Source organism: Myxine glutinosa, chromosome 7 (genome assembly GCF_964187855.1).
Source record: "Myxine glutinosa chromosome 7, kmMyxGlut1.1, whole genome shotgun sequence".
Lineage (NCBI taxonomy): Eukaryota > Metazoa > Chordata > Myxini > Myxiniformes > Myxinidae > Myxine > Myxine glutinosa.
Window position 1 is genome coordinate 109,366,314 of NC_136267.1, and position 27,310 is coordinate 109,393,623.

The 27,310-nt window shown below is 52.4% G+C and overlaps 1 protein-coding gene across 2 annotated transcripts in view; it reads left to right on the top strand.

The window, feature by feature from the left end:
• LOC137431589 (1-phosphatidylinositol 4,5-bisphosphate phosphodiesterase delta-4) overlaps positions 1–27,310 on the top strand; it is a 116,630-nt gene that overhangs the window by 61,070 nt on the left and 28,250 nt on the right. For both annotated transcript variants that reach the window (XM_068123069.2, XM_078782098.1), the window contains exons 9-11: positions 14,450–14,626; positions 14,714–14,861; positions 17,097–17,213. In XM_068123069.2, coding sequence (XP_067979170.2) covers positions 14,450–14,626; positions 14,714–14,861; positions 17,097–17,213 — 442 coding nt within the window. The remainder of the gene's footprint in view (positions 1–14,449; positions 14,627–14,713; positions 14,862–17,096; positions 17,214–27,310) is intronic.

A 27,310-nucleotide genomic window follows, 5' to 3' on the forward strand; every position in this document is an offset into this window, starting at 1 on the left:
CAAAACATAAGAGCTTCATATCTTTATCAAGATATACCCAGAGAGGTATCAAGGAATAGATATCGATATCAAGGTATATTTATATCAAGGTATATGCAGAGAGACAGCCCTGATCTAATTTCTGAGATTCAGGGTCTCCATGTATTGTGCGAAGTGCAACAGTAGCATATCCAGGGTAGAATGACTGATTCGGAAACCAAATTGATGATGGATGGTCTGAGATCTGGCCATTGGATAAAGGAAGGATTAGATATCAACTGCGATGATAGATTTTGACCTATGACTTTGCTTATGATTGGAACCAAGCTAATGGACCTGAAGTTAAGAGGATCTGTTTTTGTGCCATTTTTAGCTCACCTGGAACGAAGTTCAGTGGAGCTTATGCGATGGGATTGTGACCAAATTTAGCACAAATGATAGTTACGCATTACAAACTCTTGTTTCGGCACGCGAATCTACCGTTGGCAGCGATCGCACGAGACACGAGCGGCCTCTGAAGGCTGCCTGGACGACCGGCATGGCTGATTACGACGACGCACAAAACGACCGAAACGCGCCTCTCCAGCGAAGCGCGCAGAACCTCCGGGATGCATATGGCAATCCTGTCCAGCTGTACAGCGCGCGCGGAGGATCGGAGAAGATCGGCAAACCGAGAGAGAGTCCCGGCTGGACAAACCATGTTTGTCCCAGCGTTGTCCCGGATGGATTGTCTAGATGTCGAGATGATTGTCATGCTAGATGTCCCGGATGGATTGGCCATCCCCGGATGTCCGACCGATCCATCCATTCAACACCTTCATGGAATGGCTCGGATCGACCATCCATGGACTCAAAGTCTCACTCAAAGACACAAAGACTCATGCAAAGACACAAAGTCATCCATGGACGCCATCCTGGGCCCCCACAAGGGGCGAGGTGGGAGTCGTTATACCGGACGGCACCCGGGCGAGCAACAATAACCTCCTGGGCCCCCACAAGGGGCGAGGTGGCCCGATCACAGGGAGGGGCCTTGTCAAGCAAAGGTCGCAGACGCTCCTTACCCGGAGCGACAGAGCCTAGGTCACGGTGTACCCCAGAAGATCTATCCATCGTGCGTAGGGAGTATTTGCACGTATCCTCGTGCATAGGTAAGTGATACCAGCGCGACCTCAAGGAAGCGCTTCAGATTAGCATCATGGTCATATCCCTTGGACATATCCACAAACCGTAAGATTATCGAGGTAGACGAAACATCGGTTAAGTGCTCCCGATCCCACATCCCCCCCCCCCCCCCCCCCCCCCACCGAGGTTGCAGCAGCGCGCGGCATACCGAAGTCAGACGACCTTCACAGTCTGGGTCAGGCTGAGTCTCAGTCAGTCTGGGGCAGAGTCTGGGGCAGAGGGAAAATGGAATCAGACGAGGCGTCTCGCAGTCTCGAAATGTACGAGCCAAGAGCTCTGTCCGATAAACAACGAGCCCAGAGTCAAGGGCGAACAGGCAGTACGGTGCCCCCGTTACATGCGCAGGTGACAAGGGAGTCGGGCGCGACGCTCAATGTCACCATTTCACGAGGTCACCGTGTACTCCCTAAACGGCGCTGGCGCGCGACCTTGAGGTAGCGCCGCGTTACGTTGTTTACGTCGTTTACGTAAAGGACATTTGGTACGTAGTTTACCAAGGTACATGGAAATGTAAACGAATCCCCGATGAGATCGCGGGAAGCACGCAATTACGTTAATGACGCTGTAAAGCAAACGCGTGATTTAGTCGATGACGTCATCAATTGGTTCGGGCGCGTGCGGGCGGGTTTGACGGCGAGTTCCAGCTGAGCGGTATCCCCAGACGGAGTAAAGTAGCACTCCGAAATCTAAAGTCTCGCGTCCATTGGGCAGCAGCATTCGAGCGAGCTCGAGATCGGTATACGGAATACGAACCCGGCCGACGAGCGAAAAGTATTATCTAGGGCGCACCACGTACGAGGGAAACCGAAAGTTGAGCTCGGCCCGTTGAACCAGTGCGGCTTCGCCGAGTCGAGAGGGCGAACATGCTTGGCAGCGATAGACCGCACGACCTGAAGTAGCGTCTCGTTTGTGGTGAATTGAGCATGAAGGATGAAGAGGAGGCCATTTGGTCCGTCAAGCCTGCTCTACATCAACACCACATTAATTCAATCCAACAGTTTATCAAATTAAATTAATTGGGTGAAACGCGGGGTGTGGAAAAGGAATGAAAGCAGTCGGTGTACAATGGTCGCAGGTGTTTAACGAATACGCCGTTTGAAGATCGGGAACAACAAATCAGGTAAAACAAAGGACGAAGAAGAACGATCATCTTAAAGAATACACATGTATACGATCATCTATCATAAGCATAAGCCCGAGTGTCGTGAAAGGCTATGAAGGTCCCGCTCGACGTCCTTAGAAACCCATCCGTGCTGCGACGAGTCCTCGCACGCACGGTGCCAAGCGAGCCTCCATTGAGGCGATTCCGGGCAGCGGAGTTCGCCGGCCTCGTTGAGTAGCCACATGTAGGTGGGATTGCGACGGCCGCGATCAGAATCACTGGCCTCACAGAGTAGGGCCTGCGAGAGGAATCGCATGCGAAGGGGTCCATCCAGCGAAGATGCGGCGCGCGCAACTGGCGCGTCGTGCATAGTAGGGATTCCATCCAGCGACGGTGTGGCGCGTGATTCGCGCGTAAGAGGGGTTCCGACGAGCAGCGATAAGAATCGCCGGCGTCGGAGAGAGTGCCCGCGATGGGTGCAGCGCGCACGATTCGTGCGTAGGAGGTGATTCCGGCGAGCAGCGATAGGAATCGCCGGCCTCGCCGAGTAGGGCCCGCGAAGGGAGCAACGTGCGGCTTCGCGGCGAGGAGGTGATCGGAATCAGAATGGAATCGTGGGCCTCCAAGAGTATTAGCACGCGATGGTGCAGTGCACGACGATTCGCGTGGAGGAGGTGATTCCACCGAGCAGCCGGAGTGAGCCGGCCGTGTGAGGCACGGCGTGATCCCGACGAGCAGTGCGCGATTCGCGCGGAGGAGATGGTTCCCCCGAGAAGCGAGTGGTCGGAGTGAGCCGGTCGTGAGAGGCACGGCGTGATTCCGACGAGCAGTGCGCGATTCGCGCGGAGGAGATGGTTCCCCCGAGAAGCGAGTGGTCGGAGTGAGCCGGTCGTGAGAGGCATGGCGTGATTCCGACGAGCAGTGCGCGATTCGCGCGGAGGAGATGGTTCCACCGAGTAGCGAGTGGTCGGAGTGAGCCGGTTGTGAGAGGGACGGCGTGATTCCGACGAGCAGTGCGCGATTCGCGCGGAGGAGATGGTTCCCCCGAGAAGCGAGTGGTCGGAGTGAGCCGGTCGTGAGAGGCACGGCGTGATTCCGACGAGCAGTGCGCGATTCGCGCGGAGGAGATGGTTCCACCGAGTAGCGAGTGGTCGGAGTGTGCCGGCCCGCGGGGAGGAGGCGATTCCACCGAGCAGCGAGTGGTCGGAGTGTGCCGGCCGTGTGGAGGCATGGCCGACATGGGAGTCGTGATCTCTCGCGTGGGAATCTCATCTCGGGCCGAAGCACGCAAATCTAGGATGATTCTTTCGGACGGGGCCGTTAGCGTTTCGAGCAACCGAGGCTAGATTCGTACCTTCGGCTCCAAGCGGGTCCGTTGTTCCGACGGGGTTGCGGCCGACATTTCCCAGTGGCCTCCTTCAGCAGGCGCCTTGCCGGAGTCCGTCATGCCTGCTCCGGCGTTCGGGCCTCAGGAGAGCAGTTTGCGTTTTGACGGCGCGGTCCCGCAAAAGGCTTGCGAGGTCCCCATCACATCCGGCCCTTTTGAGGCAGACCGGTGGCGAGAGTAGTCGGAGCTCCGTAGCTGGAGCTAGCTCGACGGGTCCTCCGCTGGGCATTCTTCTACGAGGGGAGCATTGCAGGAGCGTGGGCATTATCTTGATTCCGAGCGATGTCAGGAGAGGAATTTCGATTAAGTGTTGTGAAATCAAGATACAACATCGACCCATAAGGTAGGTTTAATCGAAATTCGTTCTCAACAGCATCTAGAGAGAAACCAATAAACATTGTATTAATATTACAGGTGAATACAGGTGCGTACAGGTGGTATGACTATAAATGAGCTTATGATATATATAGCAGAATCGTTACCTTTCTATGGAAGCCCAGAGGAGCTATAGAGTTACATTTCGATGATGGATCCACATCTCCTGTCTGCGCTGATATATATAGGAGCCGCGAAAGGGTCGCGTAGCGGCCATGAGGAGAATAACATCAGTGTCGTAACTTGGATGACGATTTCATCACAGTTATGTTGTGACTAAAGTTTATTCACTGCATTAAAAAAATCGGGGTCTAAGGGAGTCTACCGGGGGTCAAAGGGGATGCAGGTTTGACCCCCCCAAATTAGGAATTTGCTTATCCTCTGAAGCTACGCACACTATTTCGATGAAACTTGACCGCAACCTTCATCACCCATGATGTACCGAAGTTTGTCCACGGCACTAAGAACATCGTAGTCTGAGGGGTCTACCGGGGGTCAAACTGGGCCCAGGTTTGACCCCCCCCCCCCCCCCCCCACCCACCTACAAAATAGGTGTTTACTTTCTTCTCTGAAACTACACACACAATTTCGATGAAACTTGACCACAACCATCACCACCCGTGATGTACCAAAGTTTGTTCACGGCATTTTAAAAATCGGGCCCTGAGGGGGACTGAGGGGGTTGGAGGTTTCCTCCCAAAATAGGTATTTGCCTTCTTCTCAGAAACTGCAACATAGGGGCAATACACCTGGCGCTCACCTGGTAGAGAAAACAGTATACTACACTGACTTCAGGTATTTAAAACCAATATCAGTGGTTTCAGACAGGACAGCATGTTGATTCATAATAACATAATCTTAAGACTTTAACCCTTTGAGTATGGATGACGTCCAGTGCCGCAACCCGCGAAAAAGTTTTGTGTACGGATGACGTTACTACACGTCATCGACTATACCTATAAATAGATCGTCAGTACATGGTTGCATTCCCGTAATGCCAAATTAATCCCATACCGGGGGTATTTTTATCAAAAAAAATTCCCGTACTCAAAGGGTTAAACAAACAAACAAAAATACGTATTTTTTCTTATGAGCACCTCATCAATCATCTTTGAAAAGGGTGTTATAACATACCCAAACACCCAGTTTTCATCATTGCAGTCTGTTGGAGGTCCAGATGTATGCCTGCAGAGTTTGGGGCCGCTAGGTTTCATGGTTGTGAAGTTATGGAGGAGACAACGGACGGACGGACGCACACTGCCTTTTATTATCACTATTATTGTTTATATATATATATATATATATATATATATATATATATATATATATATATATATATATATATATGTGTATGTATATATATATATATATATATATATATATATATATATATATATATATATATATATATATACAGACTTGGCATTTAATATGGAATATTTTTTTTGTGGGGGTGAACTCACTTTTCAAGATGACTTAGAACCAAAAGTTCATTGGAATTATGTTGAAATTATTCTAGATTTTGTTAATGTGACCTTTAAAAGAAACAAAAACCACATTTGACATTTCGAAGCAAATAAATTGATCCTTGAAAGTGATGTAAACTGATATCGAACTCAATTCACGGACAGTACTGTGTTAAACTTCGTGCGTTTTCCAGAAGTATCTCTTTATTTTGCACATTAGGCAAAAAAAATTTTAACAAAAACAAAAGTTAAATTACGACTGGGATTACGGAGAGTAAAATTACAGTTCAGTACTTCGTGTAACCCCCACGAGCATTCAGGAGAGCACGTACACGTTGAGGCATGCTGTTCACGAGATTTGCCAAGGTTTGGACAGGAATCGCTTGCCATGCAGTTACAATAGCCTGCTGCAATTCACGCACAGAGGCAGGCTGTCGATTTGACGACAGGCAGGCTGTCTGGTCCAAGTTGTCGATTTGACGCGTTAATTCTGCCCACAAGTTCTCTATCGGATTCACATCCGGGGACATGGCAGGCCACTCCATATGCTCTGCACCACGGTCAGCAAGAAAGTGTTGGATCATGCGAGCACGATGAGGCCATGCATTGTCATCTTGGAAGACAAAGTTTCCTCGAAAGGCTGCACGAACAAATGGAAGCAATGTTTCTTCCAGAATGGCCCTGTGCCCTGAACTGGTTCAGGTTTCCATTCAGAACCACCAGGTCAGTTTTGCCCCCTGCATGAAAAGCAGCCCAAACGATCACCCCCACCACCTCCAGCTTGGACTCTTGGCACTATACAATCTTCGTTGTAGGCTTCATGCACTTGTCTGCGCACTCGGATGTGGCCATATTGACGATAGACCAGAAATCTAGACTTGTCACTGAAGATCACGTGATTCCAGTGTCCTGGCTGCCATTTACGGTGCTCTCTGGCCCACTGCAATCGGCGCTGGCGGTGTTGGCTGGTCAGATCTGGCTTTCTCAGCGGACGCCTGGCACGATAGCCTGCTTGAACCAGTCGTTGGTTGACTAGCCTTCTGGATACAGGCACATTTGTCAGTTGCTGCCACTCAGCCCTAAGCCGATTAGCTGACTTGGTATGGCCATTGCGGACTAACCGGTGCAGCTGGCAATCATCCCTCCTTGTGGTTCTGCGGGGACGTCCTGACCTCGGCATTGGAGTAGGGACACCCCTCTGAGCATTTGGATCTTTGACACCTGACCTTGAGTGATGACATATTGCCGAGCAATAGCACACTGTTTCATGCCGGAATTTCGTAAAGCCACCACTAAATGACAAACAGCATTGTCGAGTTGACGGACCATCTCCAGGGGAAGCGGCAATAACTTTTGTAGACGTGCAGCAGTTGTTTTCCACTAATACACAACGCAACAACCCTTATATACCCGATTGTGAAGCCAATCGTCAAATGTACCTGTCCGTACATTTTGTCACGCCACCTGTGATATAATCCTGTTATTGACTTCTTGCTGCGACAGACAATCAGTGACATGGTTCTTTTAACAAAGAAATCACTGAAGCATAAAAGAAACTCACCAGATTGATATACCGAGTTCAGAAGGTAAACCCAAGTCAAGAAAAAAAAATTCCCATATTAAATGCCAAGTCTGTATATATATATATTGTTATGTCGGTGGTTTAGAGTGATATGTAAGTCAGGTAGATTTGTGTAGGTATCATGCTCTGATTGTCGTGTAGAAACCTTGATGTAATATAGTCTAGTAGGAAGACTAGGTCCCCCTGCACCCCCCGGAGATATACTTCTAATCAGTGTTTCTAGATTGGAAAAAATGTGTAGAAAATGACTAGCTATGGCCCCAAGCTGAAAAAATGTCCCACATACCATTTTTATGCAAATTACTGCTGCAAATTTTATGCAAAATTATGCAAATTTTATGCAAATTTTTGATGAGGAGTAGAGTTGAGGGGTCTTTGAGGGCTTCATCGAGGTGCTCTCGGTTGCAAGACTGGGTCATTCTGAGAAGCACAGCAGGGTCAGAGATCATGATGTTCTCCTCCTCAGTGAATCTCTCCATCAACAGCCTCTCCATTGCCTCACACACTGTTTTGAGGCAAAAGAGGGACTTTGCGTAGGCCTTTCCACTGAGAACACCTTTGAGAGATCCACTTGTTACTAGTTGTGCCTCAAAGAGAATCTCTGCATATCCAGAACCACGCATCTTGTGTCCAGTGAGCATCCCGATGTAGTTCATGGATGTGTGGAAGGGTCCAATCGTTACTACATGACTAGCAAATTCATTTGGCCAGCGCCAGATGATGGGAAGGGCTTTCATGCAGACACCCAGATCAAATGTATTCAGGACCCATCTCTGACCCACCTCAGCAGTTGCTGCCTCGGAACGCTTCAGTAGCTCACGAACAACTGCGTTGTCTGTGATCGGTCTGTGCCTGGTGCCTGCATGGCATGGCAATGGCCTGCAGCCTGTGCCTGGGCTAGGGGGTTTCACCTCTGCAACTGGTTCTCCCCCACCCAGCAACAGTCGACTACTGCACGCCTATCCACCAACCGATCACAGACAACGCAGTTGTTCGTGAGCTACTGAAGCGTTCCGAGGCAGCAACTGCTGAGGTGGGTCAGAGATGGGTCCTGAATACATTTGATCTGGGTGTCTGCATGAAAGCCCTTCCCATCATCTGGCGCTGGCCAAATGAATTTGCTAGTCATGTAGTAACGATTGGACCCTTCCACACATCCATGAACTACATCGGGATGCTCACTGGACACAAGATGCGTGGTTCTGGATATGCAGAGATTCTCTTTGAGGCACAACTAGTAACAAGTGGATCTCTCAAAGGTGTTCTCAGTGGAAAGGCCTACGCAAAGTCCCTCTTTTGCCTCAAAACAGTGTGTGAGGCAATGGAGAGGCTGTTGATGGAGAGATTCACTGAGGAGGAGAACATCATGATCTCTGACCCTGCTGTGCTTCTCAGAATGACCCAGTCTTGCAACCGAGAGCACCTCGATGAAGCCCTCAAAGACCCCTCAACTCTACTCCTCATCAAAAATTTGCATAAAATTTGCATAATTTTGCATAAAATTTGCAGCAGTAATTTGCATACAAATGGTATGTGGGACATTTTTTCAGCTTGGGGCCATAGCTAGTCATTTTCTACACATTTTTTCCAATCTAGAAACACTGATTAGAAGTATATCTCCGGGGGGTGCAGGGGGACCTAGTCTTCCTACTAGACTAATAAGTTCTGTTTAGACCGTGTGTTCGGATTAAGCTTGTATATTTGTCCCTATTACGAGGAATGGGGCGTGTTAACTAATGTATGGATTATGTTAATTACCCTGTTCGTAAGACCTCGTGATTTATCCGTTGTCCCTTATGGCACCACACCACAGACACTAGTTGGAATCCCACATTTAAATGCCCATTCATTCAACCAAATAAATACAAGCGTTACGCCTAGGTCCCCCGTCGGGGAAGTGATGTGAGTTGACAAAGTGGAACACGCAGAAAACATGCTATGATATGATATTTCGCTCACAAGGGTCAGACAAACTTGGAGGCGGCCATCTTGGAATTTGACGTGGCGACCCAATTTTAAACAGCGTTCTTCCGTGTGCCTAGATACACCCACACACCAGATTAGAAGTTGGTACTTCGCTTATTTTTCGAGATATTTCGCTCACAAGGTTCAGACATATATATGGTGGCGGCCATCTTGGATTTTGACGTGGCGACCCAATTTTCAATAGCCTTCTTCCTTATGGCGAGATACACCCACACACCAAATTAGAAGTTGGAACTTCGCTTATTTTTCAAGATATTCATCTCACAAGTGTCGGACATACATCGTGGCGGCCATCTTGGATTTTGACGTGGCGACCCACTGTTCAATAGCGTTCGTCCTTATGCCGAGATACACCCAAACACCAGATTAGAAGTTGGTACTTCGCTTATTTTTCAAGATATTCATCTCAAGATAAATACAAGCGTTACGCCTAGGTTTTTGACGTTACGCCTAGAATCTCACAAGGTTCAGACATACATGGCGGTGGCCATCTTGGATTTTGACGTGGCGACCCAATTTTCAATAGCCTTCTTCCTTATGCCTAGATACACCCACACACCAGATTAGAAGTTGGTACTTCGCTTATTTTTCAAGATATGCAGGTTACAAGGTTCAGACATACATGGCATCAGACATACATGGCGGCGGCCATCTTGGATTTTGACGTGGGTTGCACCCACACACCAAATTCGAATGTGGTCCTTCGCGTACGCACGCACGCATGCATGCCCGCACGCACGCATGCCGCATGCACGCACACCCGCACGCACGCACGGACGGACGGACGGACGGACGGACACACGGACGGAAGGGAAAGCCATAGTCCCCCCTTTCACTCTGCTGAGCGATGGGGGACAAATAAAACTAACTGTAAACCCAGATCAAACACTACCACTAATTACCCCGACTGGTTGAGCACACATCGCTCGGGCAGGCCGAGAGAACCCACCCCGGGGAGCCGTGATTGGTCAGGGCGGAGCAAGAAGCGACTCGCTATTGGGCGGGAGTTGACCAATGGGAAGGACGGAGTAAGGAAGGACTCGTGATTGGCCAGGGGCGTTGCAAGAAGCTTCCCACATATTAGTGGAAGGAAGGCTGAGAAGGAAGCAGAGGGCCGTTTGGTGAAGACCACGGAGGATGTCAGAGGCGAGCAAGAAGCGGCGTGCTGATTCGAGGAGAAGTGCCGGTGACGTCACAAGCTGACGTTAAAAGCACTCGAGGATGGGCATTTCTTTTTCTCCTTGTGCTGGACTCTCTTCTTCTTGCCCTCCGCCTTGCTCGCTGACCTGGACCCCTGCTTATTGCCCTTCCTTGCCTCTCGCTCACCCCTGGCCCTCGACACCCTTGCTGACACCGGCATCGTCTCCTCATTCCCCTGTTCGACTGACATGAGGAGAGAGCTGCAGTTTACCAGGCAGAAACGATGCGTGGACGAACGCTCAGGCCTGCGCGCTCGAAGCCTGTTTTGCCACCAACGACCGGGCGGTTCCCGCCAACACCAGAGCCGCGTCCAGAATGCGCGCTCGAGTTTGACAAACCCTGATGAGAGCCCGAGCTGGTTGAGCTAAGTGCAAGACTTACACAATTATTTTCCAACGTTATTTTATCCCTCCATCTGTGTTCAAGTCTGGTGTGAAGGATCCTATAGGAATTTAGTTTGAGCGTCGTGTTTTCTTGTTATCGGCACCCGTGTAAATAAATCCTTTCATTATTTTTCCTGTACATTTTTAAACCCGTTTCCGTGTGAGTTACTTTCCGCAGGTTTGAAGACTGCCTGGCGGGATCACACAGGTAAGTTATTCAGCTTCCTCTTCTTCTTTCTTTCCTCCCGCGCAGATATAGTACAATCCGCTATTAAACTGAACGCCCAGGAGTAACGCTCGATTGCCTTCCGTGGTTCTTTCAGTATTAATTGAGGGAACCACACGACATATATATATATATATATATATATATATATATATATATATATGTATGTATATATGTATATATATATATATATATATATATATATTATATATATTATATATATATATATATATATATATATATATATATATACATATATATATATATATATATATATATATATACATATATATATATATATACATACATACATACATACATACATACATACATACATACATATATACATATATATATATATATATATATATATATATATATATATATATATATATATATATATATATATATATATATATATATATATATATATATATATATATATATATATAGCAGTAAAGTATGTTTGTTTGTTTGTTTGTTTGTCTGTCCTCTTATAACTCGAGAACTACTCATCGCAGTGCAAAACCAAAGGCATATTCGGAATCAGTTCGTCTCAGAGCAACTACAGCACACCTTAAAATTTAAAAAACTTCGCGTTTTAAAATTATGACGTCATCAGCGTGTTTTGGAACGTTAATTTTTCAACTTCATATTCGGAATCAGTACGTCCCATAGAAACTTCTTAACGTTAATTTTTCAACTTCATCCGATTGACATGGGACCAACGGCATGTGACAGAGAGTGAAACATTTATTTGACGACAATGATTTCCAACTTCCGGGTTCGGAATGCGGGACCAATGCCATTTGACAGGGAATAAAAAATAAATGCGACATTCAATTGACGACAATGACTTCCGACTTGACTCCCCCCTCCCCCTCCCCTCCCCCCTCCACCCTACCCCCTCCCCTTCTCCCTCCCCCCTCCCCCTCGCCCCTCCCCCTCCCTCCTCCCCCTCCCCCTCCCCTTCTCCCCTCCCCCTCCCCCCCTCCCATTCTCCCCTCCCCCTTCTCCCCTTCCCCCTCCCCCTCTCCCCCTCTCCCCCCTCCCCTTCTCCCCTCCCCTCCCCCCTCCCCCCTCCCCCCCAATCCCCCTCCCCTGCCCCCTCCCCCCCTCCCCCCTCCCACCCCCTCCCCCTCCCATCCCTCCCCCTCCCCTCTCCCCCTCCCCCTCTTCTCCCCTCTCCCCCTCCCCCTCCCCCTCTTCTCCCCTCCCCCCCTCTTCTCCCCTCCCCCCCGTTCCCCTCCCCTCCTCTCCCCCGCCCGGCAATGCCGGGTACTTCTGCTAGTATATATATCTATCTATAATTCCAGTAATCTCTGTACGTTTGTACGTTTGTACGTCTGTACGTCTGTACGTCTGTACGTCTGTTTGTCTGTGACCGCTGTTTCTCGACAACCACGGGTCCGATATACTTTTAACTTGCCAGGTATATTGCTGGGGACCCGAGGATGTGCCTTTTCAAGGTTTCATATTAATCGGACAATTACTTACCGAGCTATGTCCAAAAAACGATTCAACCAATCAGAGAGCAGCGAACTATCGCGTGTGCCGAACGTGGCGGACACACTCTGCCTCGGATGGCACATTTGAGAGCGTATTCATTTATTTCACGTTTGCAAACTATGTTGGCGCTATGTTGGCGTTAAACGATGTTTTAAAACTAATAAAAACGAATTTGCGATTCATTCGCTTTCCTGCGCGTTTGTGCACGCGATGGCGATTTCTTTACCAAACTCCGGAAGCCGTTCGCTTTGGACCAAACCATTTCATGTAAATAGAGGGGGGGGGATATAATTTTAGATATAGATATAGTACGGGCAATGCCCTAGTATATATAAAGGGAGGATGTTGCTGTGAAAGAATTCCTCAGTGGCATCAATATCAGGGTGGCAGAGATGGAAGATCAACCCTGAAGTGAGAGGGTAGCTTGCAGTCCTTGCCCTTCTGCCTGAGTGAACTAGTAGCAGACTCTGCACACTAAGGTGGCTCTCCGACAACAGCCAGGGAGATGTGGACTCTCACAATACGTTGATGAGCCATTTGGAGCAGTGTATGAACAGGAGACATAAGAAGGAAAGTTGGTCATTACCAGGGACAGAAAGGAGGATTTCCATTGACAAAATTCTTGGTTGGAACGTTCACAGATTTGGTCAGGCCCATGGAGTTGTAGAAACCCTTTGATGCAGTGTTATGATTGGTTGAAGAGATGGCAACTCCCACCCAATTGGATGAAGAAAGTTTAAATTTCCATGTATGAAGAAACGAGTTATGGGAGGATTAAAAGTGGGTCCATGTTGGCAAAGATAAAAATGCAAATGGCATTGTTACTGTTCGGAGGATGCCACAGCATACAGACAATCAAGAGGTGGTTGATGAGGGGAATGCACAGCCAAAGTTACTCTTGAGTAGTTGGATCGTGGAATGGGGTTCAGGCTTGTTGAAACAGAAGAAGCATCGTTGGAGTGAGACACAGAGGAATTATGGACTTTTTATGGGGAAGACTGATTCTCTTAAGCTCTCAGTGCCCTCCCCTCACCTCCCCAGTAGACCCACTCGAGACTAGGTCAGGTTTAAAAGCAGCAATCTGGATTGAAAGATATGTCAGGTGGCAGTAAAGTTACTTTTTTTTTGTCGTCTTCCAACAACTTTCACTCATTAATTGACTTTCTTCTGATTTTCCACTCTTCATTTATTTATGACCTACCAATTTCCATTTAATCACCTTGCACATGCCAATCAACCAAGCCACTATTTGCTACAACATTTATTGAACTCTCCTTGTACTCCAAGCTGTATGTTTAATTTACTGTTTTCCCATGTATTTCCCATTAGCCTGGTGTAGGCTTAGCGGTTCGGGTGCCGACTTGGGATCCCTAGGATCCTGAGTTCGAATCCTGGGTGATCACTGAATTAACGCCAGGGGGGTTGACTCAGCCTGTCATCCTTCTGAGGTCGGCAAATTGAGTACCAGTTCACTGGCAATTCCCTGTGTGTCGCAAGAGGTGACCAACAGGGTTGGCGGCAGGAAGGGCATCCGGACCATAAAACATTGCTTCAAAAAGGGGACCACGGTGCCCGAAAAAGGCCAACCCCAGCTCTGTGGGGAAAAAGGGCCTCTAAAGGTGGTTCCATGTATTTCCCATTGCACTCTTTTGTACAAAGTTTCAGATAGCTGCAGGTCACTTCCTGATGTTAATCCTATAACTAAGCTATAAACTTTTAATTTTTGCTGTTTACATTTATTCAATTTTCACTTGCCATTTTTGATACACCATGGTCTCTCTTCTGCTAATTCATTTTCTTTGTTTTTTATTTTCGCATTCACCTCAACACTGCTCAAACTCCTTTGGAACAAAACTCAAACAAAATATAGTACATGATCAGTGACATTTGGAGAATCTTGAAATTTATTTTGTGTTTTACTCTTCTTACTTTGACATAAAACTAATTCCAAGCAGAAGCATAATCACAAACTATGAATCCGATTTGAAACAGAAATGTACATTGAATCTATGCTTCTCTGATAAATGGTTAAATAATTATTTATTCTTCCTTCCTTACACAAATGAAAACAGCAATTGAAAGGAAAAGTTCTCATCAAAGGGAAGAAGCTGAAGCGTATGCAGCAACCTGCAGGAGATGTCGGTTTTCGCGCTGCACAAAATGGGGAGGTGGGTGAGGTTAGTGATGAGGATGAAGCTGCAGAGATGGAGGACGAGGATGTTCGCTGCAAAGTCAAAAGTCATGACACGGTCAGAGCACTTCAATATTTTCACAGACGCTTGACAGAAAAATCTCAAAACCAATTTTTATTGACTATCCATTTCTAATTTCCATAGGAGAGACACCAGAATTTGGCAAAGGAGTTATCGGATTGCATCGTTTACTGCTGCAGTGTACACTTTCCTGGACTCGGAAGTCCACGACACCCATGGGAGACATCCTCTCTATCTGAGGGGAAAGCACTTAAGCTGCTCAAAGATGGAGGTGTGTTAAAACTAAAATCCCCCCCCCCACGTAATCATTTCATTATGAATGTTTAATCCTCCTTTCTTGATAAGTGTGATGCTTCATTGCATTATGGAATACATGTCAGCAACACGAGTACACTGGCACATCATACATACACTATTACTCAGCTGTCGATGGCAATACATTGATGTTAGCGGAAATATTGCTAGTATTGCTTCACAATAAAAGTCTTGTTTAAAAAAAATTTTGACAAATTAATTATATTCTTTGTTAATTTTAAGTTTAAGTTGGCATCCGGATTTGGAAGCCAACTTAGATATGTGGTTTGCTCAAAAAAGATCATGGCTGATGGTGAGGCCCAAAACTTTGAGTGACTGAACTTCTTCAAGAGGATTGTGAAGAAAAAGTATATGGGAGGATTCACCAGATGGTCTTTCAAGAGCGACAGAGTGAGAGTGAACGATTTTATCGGGATTGAACAATATATTCCACACATTGGGACCAGCGCATGATTCTATATCAAGGTCTGCGGAGAGAGAAGAGGCTGCTGCCTACCTATCTGAAGGATGAGCGATACCATGGTAGAGGGGGGAGTCAAGAGCAAAGAGATAGATAATTTTCCATAGAGTCAGAAATATTGTTAATGAAAATTAGGATTTGGAGTGGGCCCATATACTAAAAAAAATTGGGGAATATAATGTTCCGTTATTATCCCAAACAAAAACCAATTCCTTATCAAAAGCATAATCGTTAGCTCGTTGACGACGGAGTCAACAAGTTCTTAAAACCATAATGATGTCCTTCAGTCAGTCAGTCAGTGGGTCAATTACCAATTTTTTCCCAACTACACCTCCTAGGTGGCTCAATGGATCGTTTTGAAACGAGGCATGGTGATTCATGACAACGATGCGCAAAAACGAATGGAGCCCTTTTTAAAATTTCCATCCAGGTGATGAGATAATTAACGTTAAATGAAATTCCGTAAATATCACATCGAGTCGTCCATATAGATATAAATACCAGTTTGTTTTTGGACTATGTATGTATGTCTAGACCATCAACAGGCTGCCTTCCATCCATTGGTCAAGACAGTTGGCCTGACTCTTGCCACAATTGTAAACTGAAAAAAATCATATGTCCCACCATTTTGGTGCTATGATGAGCCTCAGACATCTTTAGAAGTGTCATATTCACAATCACATTGCCCTCCCTACAAGTTTTCCATTCAGTATAAAAAAGCGACTTTTAAAAGGATCATCAAATATTCAAATGTTGGAGTCGATAAGTGTCAGTGAAGGCGAGAGTACGTGTATGTCATGCATACGTAAGGCCTTAGGCTTCAGGCCTCTGGTATCAGCCTATGGGCCTGTGCAATTGGAATTATCAGAGCTATATAACCACAATGTATTATATATGCACTTAAATCGGTAGGCATGTTTTTTGCTTCATGTGCATAAGGTTTCCACAGTTTAATCCCTAGGTCTTTGAAGTCCTCAAACTCCATCCGCTGGTTCTTGACAAAATCAACAAGAAAGTCCAGTCACAACACCATGCCATTCTCATAAAAGCCAGTCTCTTGAAGCAAGATCGACTGAGCTTCATTTTGGCAATCAACTTTCTGTTCTACATCAGTTTCCAGGTATTTCAACACTTTGCATATGGGAGTGCAACTTCTGAGAAAGGCTGCCACGGCTACCTATCTTGCTGACCATCGATTACCTGAAAGCTGCTTGTGAACAGACAGCCCTAACAGCTTCAGGCTTTCACAAAGCAGTTGCCAGTGTTAAATCGATACAGAGAGACAAGTGTACAACTTTTGTACAATGTCGAAGAATCTGAAGACCCCAGCTGCGTTCGCTGGCACTTCTCCCCACATGGTTGAGCGAGTGAGGTGCACATGGTATAAATGTTGCATATGGGCATTGATTGCTTCCTGGTGTTAGTTTTGACACCAATGTATTTGCCACTCATCCAACTCTGCATGGGCCCCCTCTTCGCTTGTACTCTGGGTGACCGCACTATCTGCTCCATACACCCCCCCTCCTCCCCCCCACTCCCTACACCCCCTCCTTTAACCGTCATTGGGTGCACAGTAAAATAATAAGGATATGATGTGGTAAGATTTAAGTACAAGCGAGCCTATTTTGACTCCCATATTTCATTTATCGACTACAGTTTTTTAAGTCAAGTATGCGACTCAATGCATAAATGTCATGACCTAACTCCCTTGTCTACCTTGTACCTCTGCAGGAACAGAGCTTGTTCGCCACAACAGTCAGTTTATGATGAGAGTGTACCCAGCTGCCCGCAGGACTGATTCATCTAACTTTGACCCTACGCCTTATTGGAGTGCTGGATATCAAATTGGTAAGCTGTATTAATTTTTTGAAATATTTTGATGTGCATGTCTCTCAAATAAAATGTACTAAGATTTAATTTAAAAAAAATTATTCTTTGTTAACAATATGGCTTTTAATTTAATTATTGACATTTATAACCTCGTTCTCATTCTATCTGTCAAATACATATTCCAATGGGATGCAATTATGAATTCCACCTGGAGGCTATGATGGTGCGAGGTGCGGCTATGATGCTGATGCAATGTCCTTGTAGGTTAGAGCAAAAATTTGGAATTTTTCCATAGCAGCAGCAAACATTGGTCAATTCTCTATGAAAGACACCACATGATTTTCAATATCCTCCAGAAAATTCAAGCAGATAGGACAGCCGGCTTGACATCGCTCGCTAAAGGATGACGTACTGACTGATACAACATCCTGCCTGCGAAGCATTATAAGATGACAATAAATAATCATCTCGCAAATCGAACCTAGATGTGACAATTGTCTCGCAAATCGAACCTAGATGTGACAACTTAAATGTTTGTGTGCTACTTCGAAGCTATCCTGCCCTGCCAGACCATTGTTTGTGAACCTTCCATCCTTTGCATCCTTTGCTGTTTAGCCTTTTAAAGATCCTTACCATCTCTGTATATAACTAGATGGTATTCATAGAATAGTTACCCTACGCAGTCAACTTGGTGCGAGCCAACTCTTGTTTATTTTTTTGTCTGCCCCAATATGGCTGCCTGAACATGTGACAAAAAACCCCTAACAATCGCTAAACATTCTAAAGAAGAAGGCGCTCCTATGGTGACAATTTTGTGTCAATCGGACCAACGGTTGCCGAGAAAATGAATTTTAAAATGCAGACATGCATGTACGACATACGTACGTATGGACTGAACCGATCGCTTAACCCCGCTTTTTGCTTCGCGAGCGCAGCGTAACTATAACGGCACTCGGTAGAGCACATATCTCCGCCAGACTGAAGTTTGTTTTGTCTCTCAAACATACACCAACCAGAGCTGAGGATCTGGTCACATGATAGGAGTGATGTGATGTCATTACCGCGGTACGACGGCTGACTCCACACACTGACTTTTGATTCCTATGCCGTTCAGGCCAGACATATCGTTGAACCCTGTCATGTATCAGCATGGTCTACCTTTACGTTTTTCATTCAGTGTGAAGCACAAACAAACACATGAAGCACATGAAGTAAAACACATGAAAATAAGGATCTTTTATAACACTTTGTAGCGGTTACCGGAAGCATACACAATCACCTTGCACCGGCTGATGACGCAACCAGCGAGCGGTTACTTGTCCGGACTCGCCCGGGCGTGTCCAGACTTGCCTTTCCCGGGCGAACACTTCACTTGCATACCATGCCCCGTTGAGAGGCGTGGCTTACCTATTTGCATACCACGCCCCACCTGAGAGGCGTAGCTTTTGTGTGTTGAACTTGACTTATAAATTGCCGCCCGTTCGATCGGCTGAATCAGTGCTTTTGAGTTCTTTCGAGTGAGCTGGAAATAAATAGCTCAGTGAAACTTCATTCCTGGCGTCGTCCATTTTGTCCGGTTTTATCGTGCGAGCATAGCTCCCACAATTGGTGACCCCTTTTCAAGAACATGGCGATGGAGTCATCTGTAGCTTTGAAGCTCCCTGGCTTCTGGGAATCACACGCAGCCGTCTGGTTCGCCCAGGCAGATTCTCTCTTCGCCCTGCGGAACATCACGGAGGACACGACGCGCTACCACCATGTGGTCTCCGCGTTCAACGCCTCCACTGCTGCCCGGGGCCTGAGCTTCCTACAGAACCCGCCGAACGCCGACAAATACGGCGTGCTCAAAGGCCTACTCCTCGGTGCGTTTGGACTCACGCAGACCGAACGCGCGCGACAACTGCTCGACCTCCCAGAGCTGGGTGAGGCCCGTCCATCCGAGCGCATGGACCACATGCTGGCTCTACTCGGTGACCACAGCCCGGATTTCCTCTTCCGCGAGCTGTTCCTCCGGCAGCTACCCGGGCAGGTACGGTTAGCTTTGGCTAACTCGCCCATCACGGACCCTCGCACCCTGGCCAAGGAGGCCGATAAAATTTTTCTCGGCCAGGCGACACGTCGGAGCGGCCGCCTGGAACCCTGGGCCGACCGAGGCAGCGCCCGCGCCACGACCGGCCGAGTCAGCGCCACTGGCGGCAGCGGCCGCCGCGACGCCCCGTCGACCGAACCCGACGAGACCGCCGGAGCCTCCACCAGAGCAGACCATGTGCTACTACCACGCCAGGTTCGGGCAGAAGGCCAGAACGTGCCACCCACCGTGCACTTTCGGCAGGTCAGGAAATGACCAGGCCGGCGCTCGCTGCCTGCCATGAGCATCGGCCATTCAGGCAGCATTCTGTTTATCAAGGACACAGCGTCCGGGCGGCGTTTTTTGTGTGACACCGGCGCTCAGCTGAGCGTGATACCCGCCTCGGTGCAGGACAAACAGGCCGCGCTTTGCGGCCCCACCTTGGTCGCCGCAAACGGCTCCTCCATCCGCACCTTCGGTTCACGCAGCGTCGCACTCTGCTTCGGGGGCCAGGGTTTCAGGTGGGACTTCATCACGGCGAACGTGCCCATGGCCTTGCTGGGTGCAGATTTTCTTTGCGCACATGGGCTTTTGGTGGACGTCAAACGGCGTCGGCTCATCAACGCGGAGACCTTCAGCTCGCTCGCTTGCTCATTGAGCGGCTCCGCACCAACCAAGCTAGCCTGCGCGCTCCCGGCCGCGGACGATTTCACCCACCTGCTCGCCGAGTTGCCCGCCCTCACGCAGCCGACGTTTTCGGCCGTCGCCGTCAAACACGGCGTCGAACACCACATCCCGACCACAGGTCCACCGGTCTATGCCAGGGCTCGTCGCCTCGACCCGACCAAACTCGCCGTGGCCAAGGCAGAATTCGACGCGCTGGAGCGATTGGGCATTGTGCGGCACTTGAATAGCACGTGGGCCTCGCCCCTGCACATCGTGCCCAAACCGGGTGGCGGATGGCGACCATGCGGAGATTACCGCCGCCCCAATGACGCCACCACCCCGACTGGTACCCGACACCACACATACAGGACTTTCCCGCCCGTTTGGCGGGGCGGGTGACCTTTTCCAAGGTCGACCTCATTCAGCGCTACCAGCAGGTACCCGTCCGGCCGGCCGACGTGCCGAAGACGGCGGTCATTACACCTTTTGGCCTCTTCGAGTTCCTTCGCATGCCGTTCGGCCTTAAGAATGCGGCCCAGGCCTTCCAGCGGCTGATGCACAGTGTGCTGCGCGACCTCACCTTCCTTTTCGTCTACTTGGACGACATTCTCATCGCCAGCACTTCCCGGGCGGAGCACCTCATCCACCTGCGCATGCTTTTTGAGCGCCTCGGCCAGCAGGGCCTCATCATCAACCCGGCGAAATGCCAGTTTGGCGTAACAGCCGTCGACTTCCTGGGGCACCGCATCACGAAGTGTGGGGCCGTCCCGCTGCCTACCAAGGTGGAGGCAGTCACAAGTTTCCCGCGCCCCCGCTCCATCAAGGCCCTGCAGGAATTTTTGGGGATGGTAAATTTCTACCACCGGTTCATGCCTCGTGCCGCCCAACTCATGCGCCCCCTGTACGAAGCCCTCCGGGGCAAGCTGGCCAAGCACGACGTCGCCTGGACCAAAGAAATGGACGAGGCGTTCACGGGCGCTAAGCTGGGCCTCGCAAACGCGACCATGCTGGCGCACCCGGCGCTCGATGCACCCATCGCCCTCACCACGGACGCTTCCGACTCCGTGGTGGGCGCCGTGGATGAACAGTGGGTGAATGGGGCTTGGCAACCGCTGGCCTTCTTCAGCCGGCAGCTTCGCCCGAACGAGCTCAAGTATAGCGCTTTCGACCGCGAGCTCCTCGACCTTTACCTGGCCGTTCGCCACTTCCGCCATCTTTTAGAGGGCCGCCCGTTCACGGCGTTTGTGGACCACAAACCCCTGGTCTTCGCCATGGCCAAGGTTACGGAGCCGTGGTCGGCCCGCCTGCAGCGCCACCTCTCCGCCGTGTCCGAATTTACGACGGACATCCGGCACGTCACGGGCAAGGACAACGCTGTGGCCGATTGCCTCTCCCGGTCCGGCGTGAACGCCGTCCACCTGGGTGTGGACTTCGCCCGCATGGTGGCCGACCAGACCGCCGACCCCACGGTGCAAGCCCTCCGGGCAGCGGACACAGGCCTGCGGTTGGCCGACGTCCCCTTCGAGGACACAGGCACAGTTCTCCTGTGCGACGTTTCCCTGGGCCAACCTCGCCCCATCGTGCCCACTGGATGGCAGCGGCACATTTTTGACGCCCTCCACGGCCTTTCCCACCCGGGCCGGAAATCATCACAGAAGCTCATGGGAGCGAAATTCGGCTGGCACGGGCTCCGTAAAGACGTCCGCGACTGGGCCAATGCCTGTGTCGCCTGCCAGTGCGCGTAGGTCCACCGGCACACCCAGACCCCGTTGGCACCATTCGACGTGCCCGCGCGGTGCTTCGACCACGTCAATGTGGACCTGGTGGGACCCCTTCCCTCCTCGCGGGGCTTCACCCACCTCCTCACGATGGTGGACAGGACCACCAGGTGGCCGGAGGCCGTCCCGCTGGCATTAACAACATCTGCCGACGTGGCGCAGGCCTTCATTGGCACTTGGATTGCCTGTTTCGGCGCCCCCTCGGACATCTCCTCCGACAGAGGCCCGCAATTCACCTCCGAGCTTTGGGGCGCGGTCGCCCAGGCCTTGGGGGTCAAGCTTCACCGCACCACGGCCTACCACCCCCAAGCCAACGGCTTGTGCGAACGGTCCCACCGCTCGATGAAGGCCACTCAGGGCCAGCCTCCAAGACGATGGTTGGGCCGACAGGCTCCCGTGGGTCCTATTGGGCCTCCAAACGGCCCCTAAAGAGGACCTCCAGGCTTCCACCGCCGAGCTGGTCTATGGCCAGCCACTGCGCGTGCCGGGCGAGTTCATCCCTGACGCCACCGGCCCCTGGTCCGCGGCTCGCCAACGCTCGGTCCTCCAAGAGGCCACCAGGAGATTCGCCCCCGTGCCCACGTCCCATCACGGCTGCCCCCAACCCCACGTCCCCCCAGCACTTCGCACTGCGGAGTACGTTTTTATCCGCAACGACGCACACCGGGGACCGCTCCGGCCGCCGTACGATGGACCTTTCCGGGTCCTGAAGAGGGACGACAAGTCGTTCATCGTGGACATCGGCGGCAAACCAGACCACATCCCGTGGACCGCCTCAAACCGGCCCATTCGGACCTCTACCAACCTCCACGGTTGGCCCTTCCTCCATGGCGGGGCCGTCCCCCATCAACCAAGCCCCCCACCCGACCATCCACCGCCACGCCACCTACCACCCCCACACGAATCACCAGGGGTCGTTTCGGCTGGGTCATCAAGACCCCCCTCAAACTGACTCTCCCGGTGCAAGTTAATTCTGGGGGGGGCGCATGTAGCGGTTACCGGAAGCATACACAATCACCTTGCACCGGCCGATGACACAACCGGCGAGCGGTTACTTGTCCGGACTCGCCCGGGCGTGTCCAGACTTGCCTTTCTCGGTCGAACACTTGACTTGCATACCACGCCCCGTTGAGAGGCGTGGCTTACCTATTTGCATACCACGCCCCGCCTGAGAGGCGTGGCTTTTGTGTGTTGAACTTTACTTATAAATTGCCGCCCGTTCGATGGCTGATTCGGTGCTTTTGAGTTCTTTCGAGTGAGCTGGAAATAAATAGCTCAGTGAAACTTCATTCCTGGCGTCGTCCATTTTGTCCGGTTTTATCGTGCGAGCATATCTCACACAACCTGATTATTACCGTGGCTGTGGTTGTTGTTATTTGTGTGTTGATTCTGTGTCGTTTTATATATATTTATATTGCTTCGCAAAATATCACTACTAAAGCGCGATGCTGCGCACGCTAATGCTTACGCAAAGGGCAAGCGGCCAACGCGGTTCATAAAAGAGTCTTTATTCAAAGTACTCAAACTGCAGCACTAAGCTGCTCAGGGCTGCGCGCTCCGCGTATATCGTGAGGCCACGCCTCTCTCCCTGGCATGGCCCATCCCCACTTGGTGTGCGGGGTGATGTCACCGCGTCAGTGCTTTCGTGTCCGCCACACGCGCCCCCCCAGAATCCCCGCGCACCTGAAGGGTCAGTTTGCGGGGCAAACGGATGACCCGGCCGAAGCGCCCCCTGGCGACTGGCGGCGTCTGGGATGCAGGGATGCCATCTGGGATGCCTCCGGCAGCAGGACCGGGGGGCGGCGTGGCGGCGGGGCTGGGCGGTGCCGGGGGTCCGCCCACAGGGGGGCGGCCCCGACGCGGGGGCCGGGCCACTGGTGGTGGATGGTCCACGTCGAGGTGGGCCGGCTTGAGGCGTTCTACAGAAACGCGGTCAGGAGTACCGCCGATGTCCAGGGTGAAGTGCTTCGCCCCGGTCTCCAGCACGCGGAAAGGCCCATCGTACGGGGGCCGCAGTGGTGTCCGGTGGGCATCGTGGCGGACAATGACGTACTCCGCCGTGCGAAGCTCCGGGGTGACGTGCGTCGGTGGGTGCCCGTGGCATGCCGTTGGCACCGGGGCGAACCTCTGGGCGGTCTCTTGCAGAGCGGAGCGCTGCTGTGCCGCGGACCATGGTGCCGTGGAGTCGGGGAGGAACTCGCCCGGCACCCGCAGCGGTTGCCCAAAGACCAACTCCGCCGCGGATGCGCGCAGGTCCTCCTTGGGCGCCGTCCGGAGGCCCAGCAGGACCCAGGGGAGCCTGTCGACCCAGCCGCCGTCGCGGAGGGTGGCCCGGAGCGCGGCCTTCAATGAGCGGTGAAATCGCTCACACAGGCCATTAGCCTGGGGGTGGTATGCCGTGGTTCGGTGCAGCCGGACCCCGAGCCCCTGCGCGACCGCCCCCCAGAGCTCCGAGGTGAACTGGGGGCCGCGGTCGGACGAGATGTCTGAGGGGGCGCCGAACCGGGCGACCCAGGTGGCGATGAAAGCCTGCGCGACATCCGCCGCCGTCATCGACGCCAAGGGCACGGCCTCCGGCCACCGGGTGGTGCGGTCCACCATGGTGAGGACGTGGGTGAAACCCCGCGAGGGGGGCAGAGGTCCCACCAGGGCCACGTGGACGTGGTCAAACCGGCGTTGCGGCACCGTGAGCGGAGCCAACGGGGCCTGGGTGTGCCGGTGCACCTTGGCGCGCTGGCACGCGAGGCACGTCCTGGCCCAGCCGCGGACGGCCTTCCGGAGGCCATGCCAGACGAACTTGTCGGCGATCAACCTTTGGGAGGCCCTCGCGCCCGGGTGGGACAGGCCGTGGATGGCGTCAAACACCTGGCGCTGCCAGCCCGCGGGCACGATGGGGCGAGGAAGCCCGAGGGAGACGTCGCACAAGAGGGCCGTGCCTGCGCCGTCGAACGGCACCTCGGTGACACGGAGGCCCGTGACGGCGGTCCGCAAGGCCTGGACGTCGGGGTCAGCGGCCTGGTCCGCTGCCATCCGGGCATAGTCGATGCCGAGGTGGACTGCGTGGGCGACGGCCCGGGAAAGGCAATCCGCCACCGGGTTGTCCTTCCCCGCGACGTGCCGGATGTCCGTCGTGTACTCGGACACGGCCGAGAGGTGACGCTGCTGCCGGGCCGACCACGGCTCGGTGACCTTGCCCATCGCGAAGATCAGCGGCTTGTGGTCGACGAAGGCCGTGAACGCACGGCCCTCGAGCAGATGGCGGAAGTGCCTGACCGCCAAGTGAAGCCCGAGCAACTCGCGGTCGAAGGTACTGTAACGGCGTTTGGGCGGGCGAAGCTGCCGGCTAAAGAACGCCAGCGGTTGCCAAGCTCCACGCACCCATTGCTCGTGCACCGCGCCCACCGCGTAGTCCGAGGCGTCGGTGGTGAGGGCGATCGGTGCATCGGGCGCCGGGTGCGCGAGCATGGTGGCGTTAGCCAAGGCGAGCTTCGCGCCCGTGAACGCCATGTCCATCTGTTCGGTCCAGGTAACGTTGCCTTTGCCCGGCTTACCTCGGAGAGCTTCGTGCAGGGGGCGCAGGAGCTGGGCGATACGGGGCAGGAACCGATGGTAAAAGTTCACCATGCCCAGGAACTCCTGCAGCCCTCTGATCGTGCGGGGGCGCGGAAACCCTTCACCGCCTCCACCTTGGCCGGCAGGGGGACGGCTCCGTGCCTGGTGACACGGTGCCCCAGAAAATCGATTATGGCGGCGCCGAACCGGCACTTTGCGGGGTTCACAATCAGGCCATGCTGGCCCAGGCGTTCGAAGAGCGTGCGGAGGTGGCGTAGGTGCTCTTCGCGGGACGCGCTGGCGACGAGGATATCGTCCAGGTAGACGTAGACAAAATCCAAGTCGCGCAGGACGCTGTCCATCAGTCGCTGGAACGCCTGAGCCGCATTCTTCAGACCGAAGGGCATCCGCAGGAACTCGAAGAGTCCGAATGGCGTGATGACCGCCGTCTTCGGGACGTCCTCCGGGCTGACGGGCACCTGATGGTAGCCGCGTATGAGGTCCACCTTCGAGAAGAAGGACATGCCCGCCAAACGGGCGGAAAAGTCCTGAATGTGGGGGACGGGGTAGCGGTCGGGGGTGGTGGCGTCATTGAGACGGCGATAGTCCCCGCACGGTCGCCATCCCCCGCCGGGCTTCGGCACGATGTGCAGCGGCGACGCCCAAGCGCTCTCTGAGCGCCGAACAATGCCGAGTCGCTCCAGGGTAGCGAACCCCGCTTTTGCCACCGCCAGCTTCGTCGGCTCGAGGCGGCGTGCCCAGGCGTAGACCGGTGGCCCGACGGTGGGGATGTGATGGGCCACCCCGTGCTTGACAGCCCCCGCCGAGAAGGTGGGCCGCATGAGGGCCGGGAAGCCGGCGAGGAGGCGGGTGAATGCGTCCACTGCCGGAAGCGTACAGACCAACGTGGCCGGAACCGAACCGTTCGGCAAACCGCTTGGCAAGCCGCTCGTTGAGCTGCTCGACGAGCTGGGCAGCGCACAAGCGAGCGAGCTGAACGTCTCGGCCTGGACAAGACGTCTGCGCTTTACGTCGACCAGGAGCCCATTAGCGCACAGGAAGTCCACACCAAGCAGTGCCATGGGCACGTCGGCGGTGACGAACGTCCATCGGAAAACCTGCCCTCCGAACCGCAGAGAGAGGCAGCGTTTTCCGTACGTACGGATGGGCGTCCCGTTCGCGGCAAGCAGCGCGGGGCCCCCGCCCGCGGCGTGCTTGTCTGACGTGCCGGCGGGAACGACAATCACCTGCGCTCCCGTGTCGCACAGGTAATGGCGCCCGGATAAGGTGTCCGTTATGAACAGCAGGCTGCTCGAACGGCCGGCACTCATCGCCACTATTGAGCGCCGGCCCGGGCGTTTCCCGACCTGTTGAAGGAGCATGGCGGATGACATTGCCGAGCCTCGTGGCCAAACTTGGCGTGGAACCAGCACCAGGTGGTGGAGCTGGAGGAGCGCGGCTGGCTCCGCCAGGCCGGTGGAGTTGGCGGGTTTCCCCGCGGTGGCGGTTTTCGCCGCGGCGGTGGGCGGGGCGTGGCGGTGGTCACGAGGTGCGTATCAGCATGCTGCGTATGCTGTATAAGCTGATGCTGTGGAACAGCAGCATCAGCAGCCTTAGCAGCATCAGCCACGAGGGCCGTGACGGCCACGCCGACTCTCGCCCGCGTGTCCGAAGCGGCGAAGTACTTGTCCGCCTCGGCCGCCAATGCTCGGGGTTCCGTTAGCCCGGTCCCGGCCAACGCGAGGCGAACCTGCGCTGGAAGTTGGCGACGGAAAAGCGCCCGGAATAGAGAACCGGGGGCTTCGTCGCCCAACAGTGACAGCATATGGTCCATTCTGACCGACGGGCGCGTGTCGCCGAGCTCGGGGAGATCCAGGAGGCGGTCGGCCCGTGCGTCGTCCGTGAGGCCGAACGTGGCTAGGAGTAGCCGCTTGAGTGCCTCGTACTTGTGGCCGTCCGGTGGGTGGCGAAGGACGGACACAACTCGAGCGGCCGTGCCGGGCCCGAGGGAGGCGACGACGTGGCAGTAGCGCATGTCGTCATTGGTGAGG